Genomic DNA, 4,476 nt, shown 5'->3' with positions numbered 1-4,476 from the left:
GCCAAAGGCCTTTATCAATGTAAGGAGGCCTTTGACAGATTCTCTTGGGTTTTCGAGGTACACCATCATATCATCTGCATAGAGAGATAACTTGACTGCCTCTTTTCCTATTTGAATACCTCTGATTGCCTCCTCTTCTCTGATTGCTCTAGCCAGGACTTCCAATACTATGTTGAACAGGAGGGGAGAGAGTGGGCATCCTTGTCTAGTTCCAGTTTTCAGGGGAATTGGTTCCAATTTTTGTCCATTTAGGAGTATGCTGGCTGTGGGTTTGGGTTGTTATTTTTAAATGAACTGATAAATTTTCCAATTTTTAAAAATGCTTTAAAATGTATAGTTTTGATTTCTAATACAGTAAATATGGTACATATCAGCTGCATAAATAAAGCTCTTGGGAGGCAACAGTAGTTTTTAGGAGTGTGGAAGGTCCTAAGATCAGAAGTTTGGAAACCAAACTGCTGCTTTGAAGCCCGGTATGCTCTTGGGCCCCAAAGGCGGAAGTCAATACTTCTTGTGTTTTGAAATGTGAGCTATAAATAAAATACTTTGAATAAAGGCAAAGGGCCTTTTCTGGTGGATTTTGAACACAGAGTCTTCTGAGGCCCCAGGCTCAGATTTCCTGAGATGAACCAGGAGAGCTTTCTGAACGGTAGATGAGACTCGATGAGGAGGAGAGGGCCACGCCGGGGATGTGGGCACCGAGGGCAGCCAGGTCTGCCGGGGCCGTGCCTGGGGATTCCAGAACATACCGGGTGCTCCTGGCTGCTTCAGTCCAGGATAGCCGGACTCCCAGCAGGGACACCTGGTGGTACTTCCTGGGACAGGATGGTGAGAGTGAACAAGTATGGGAAAAGGGTGTCCAGTGATCGAATGGGAGAAAGATTGAAGAAAGACCATCAGTCAGGTATTGCCAGCAGTGCCGACATGGCCGAATCTGTATTTAATTCAAGTAATTACTGCACTTTAAATAAAATGTGCACTTTTGCTTGACTGCATACATGTTTTTGTACTGATGTCCCAAGTAACGCCTATAAATCTTAGTTAAAATTTCTGACTGTTTCTCTACTAAGAACAATTGCTTTTGCAATGATGCTTTAAAATCGCCATATTTAGGTCTGTTAGATACTTAACGTGCTTCCAACCCCAGGTGTCCACTGAATTTAAAGTCTAACATCACCCTTTTAAATTTGCGGATTCCATTTGCCTGCAGTTACCCATATGCCCAGGTCATTGCAAGTAGTTATGTAGAAGCAGGACTCCAAATCCCTGACCTCTTAGAGGGGAAAACAACCATCATTTTGCCCCCCAAGGTGTGCTACCGCGTCCCCTGCGGGACCAGAGAGACAGCGAGGAGTTAACTGCAAGGACAGCATCCCGCCCCTCGGTGGCAGGGTTGTCCCGTAGACGGCCACACACGGTTGAGTGGTGCTTTGCTGAGAATGGGGTTGCAGTCATTTTGCTTGACAGTGGACTGATCTTTGGGTAGAAAAAATGGTATAATAAGTGACGTCGGATACTAAAACCTCTGACTAGAAAAGCTGTTTCCCCCTCCCCCATAGGAGCGGCACATGCTGGTTCACGTGCGAATCCACACTGGAGAGAAGCCGTTCGCCTGCCTCTCCTGCAATAAGTGTTTTCGGCAGAAGCAGCTTCTAAACGTTCACTTCAAGAAATATCATGATTCAAATTTCATCCCAACTGTTTACAAATGCCCCAAGTGTGGCAAAGATTTCTCCCGCTGGGTAAGCTTACTTAAGTCACAGTAAATCATCTGTGGAAGGGTCCCTCTGTCTTGGAAGAACAGTGTCACGCCAGGAGAGTTTAACTTGATTGTAGAAACCCTTCAGGACTTTAGGTAGCGTGTGTCATGCCTGACGAAAATGGTTATTAGTTTTTGGAGTCACAGAATTCTTGAAGAATCCTTTGAAAATGTGATCTTCCTTCCCCCTAAAAAAGGACAGTCATACACACAAAATTCTGCAAATGGTTTTAGGGAGTTCTCTGACTCCCTGAATCTTCCCAGCTCTTACTATAGTGTTTTAAAATTATTCTTGTGAGCTGGATTTCGGCTCCTTCATGGAGAGTGCAATTTTCACACATTTCGTAGGTGTTGTTAGAACAGTGCTGTTGGCGCCTATCGTCCCGTGACTCTGTAGTTCAAGGCTGCAGTGAGCTACGATCCCACCACTGCACTCCAGCCTGGGGGGCAGAGTGAGACCCTGTCTCGAAAGAAAGGAAGAGAAGGAGGGAAGGAAGAAGAAGAGGAGGGAGGGGAAAAGGAGGGGAGAGGAGGGAAAGAGAAAAGAAACAGAATAGTGAGGTTGGTACTGGGTTAAATCATAGATTTACTCTGTTTTATTCTTGTTGTGTTAGATGTCTATTCCTATGCCACAGATTACCTCAAAACTGAGTAGCTTAAAACAACAGTTAGCATCTCACAGATTCTGTGGGTCAGAACATTGGGAGTGACTTAGCTGAGTTATCCTGGCCTGGGGTTTGTCATGAAGTTATGATCAAAATGTCAACTGGGCTGCATCACCTGAAGGCTAGACTGGGGCCGGAGTTTCCATTTTGATGACTCCCTCCCTTCCTTTCCACATGCCCTCAAGAGTTCTCGTGACCAGAGCAAGTGAGAGAGAACCAGAAGGGAGCATAAAGTGGCTCAGCATGAGTTCTCTTCACTAGAAATGAAACAATGAGCCCAGCCCACACCTAGGTGTGAGGAATGCAGTCCCCTTTGAAGGGAAGAGCATCAGAGAACTGGTAGACACTTTAAAGCCACCACAGGGGCTCACCAGGTTCCTGGGCCATGTATGTGCCAGCACAACTTTATAAATAAAGTTTTGAGTTTTCTGAAGTTGACTATTTCAACAGTTGAGGGGAAATGTTATTTTTTCTCTTAAAATATTATTAAAATGTTATTTTTTCTCTTAAAATGTTATTTTTTCTCTTAAAATAGGCTGGTTGTGTCTTCTGAGTGGAATGTTAACCTTTAGTTCAGAAATTCCAATAAAAGTGATGGCCATGGCCCCACTCATACTGAGTTAAGAGGAGCTTAGTGTGAGCTCCTCACACTAAGTGTGAGGAGCAGTGACTCAGCCTGTAATCTTGGAACTTTGGGAGGCCAAGGCAAGTGGATTGCCTGAGCCCACGGGTTCAGACTAGCCAGGGCAACTTGGCGAGACCTCATCGCTACAAAAAAAATTTTTTTTTTTAATTAGCCGAGCGTGGTACTGCACAACTATAGTTCCGGCTACTTGGAAGGCTAAGGCAGAAGGATCGCTGGAGCCCGGCAGGTCGATGCTGGGGTGGCCATGAGTGTGCCACTGTACTCCAGCCTGGGCAACAGAGTGAGACTCCAACTCAAAAGAAAAGAAAGAGAGTGTGAGGAGTTACAGAGTAGAAACTGCCCTCTGGTGTGAGAAATAAGAATGCAGAGAAATGAACAAGTCAGCCTCAGGCCATCCCTCAGAAGGGGCAATCAGAAGTTTAGGAACTTTTCTTATCTTCAAGAAAGCATATTTGGACTTGTATCTAGAGCATCTAGGGGACTCTTATAACTCAGTGGCAAACAGACAAATCCCCAGCTAAAAATAGGCAAAGTAACTAAACAGACATTTCTCTAAAGAAAACCTATAAATTGCCAATAAACACACAGAGAGATGCCCAGCATCATTAATTGCTAGGGAAATGCAAGTCAAAACCGCAGTGAGATGCCATCAGGATCAGCCATCAGGATGACCATAACCAAAAGAGACGATAACAAGTGTTGGCAATGATGTGGGAAAGTTGACGTCCTCATGCATTGTGGGTGGGATTATAAGATGGCGACGTCACCTTGGAAAATCGTCTGGCAGTTTCTCAAAAAGTTAACATGGCGTTATCACATGGCCCAGCAATTCCAATCCTAGATATGCGCCCAGAAGAATTGAAAGTACCTGGGTATGCAAAACCTGCATGCATGTTCACAGCAGGGTTATTCACAACAGCCAGGGAATGGAGACAACCTGCATACTCGTCACAAATGAATGCGTGAATACACATAGGCCACCCCATCTCATAGAAGGTTCTTCGGCCACACAACCGTGAGGTCCCAAGATGGCCTGCTAAGCCCTGGCAGATGCCTGACCCAGATGGCCACATACTGGATTACTCAGTTTAGGCGAAATGTCCAGAACAGGCTAATTCATGAAGACAGAAATAGATCAGGCTGGCAGAGGTAGCCCCAGTCTAGCCTTCAGGGGGTTGGCTGATGGGGACGGGGCTTCTTTTGGGGCGGTGACATGTTCTCAAAGCTGTTGTGATGGTTACATAACTCTGATTAAAAAAAGACACTGAGTTAGACACTTTAAATGGATGGATTCACATGTTAAGGCACATGACTTATATCTTAATAAAGAGGTTTTTAAAAATAAGCCGGGCTCGGTGGCTCAGCCTGTAATCCCGCGCCTTTGGGAGACTGAGGTGAGTGGATTG

The 4,476-nt window shown here is 45.2% G+C and overlaps 1 protein-coding gene across 1 annotated transcript in view; it reads left to right on the top strand.

The window, feature by feature from the left end:
- Positions 1-4,476, top strand: part of CTCFL (CCCTC-binding factor like) — a 36,025-nt gene that overhangs the window by 22,919 nt on the left and 8,630 nt on the right. Inside the window, exon 8 of the mRNA XM_008054410.1 lies at positions 1,560-1,742. Within this exon, the coding sequence (XP_008052601.1) occupies positions 1,560-1,742 (183 nt within the window). The remainder of the gene's footprint in view (positions 1-1,559; positions 1,743-4,476) is intronic.

Source organism: Carlito syrichta, unplaced genomic scaffold (assembly GCF_000164805.1).
Source record: "Carlito syrichta isolate Samal-C Ts95f unplaced genomic scaffold, Tarsius_syrichta-2.0.1 Scaffold290134, whole genome shotgun sequence".
NCBI lineage: Eukaryota > Metazoa > Chordata > Mammalia > Primates > Tarsiidae > Carlito > Carlito syrichta.
Note: the sequence above shows the minus strand (reverse complement) of the source record. Positions and strands in the feature narration are given on the sequence as shown.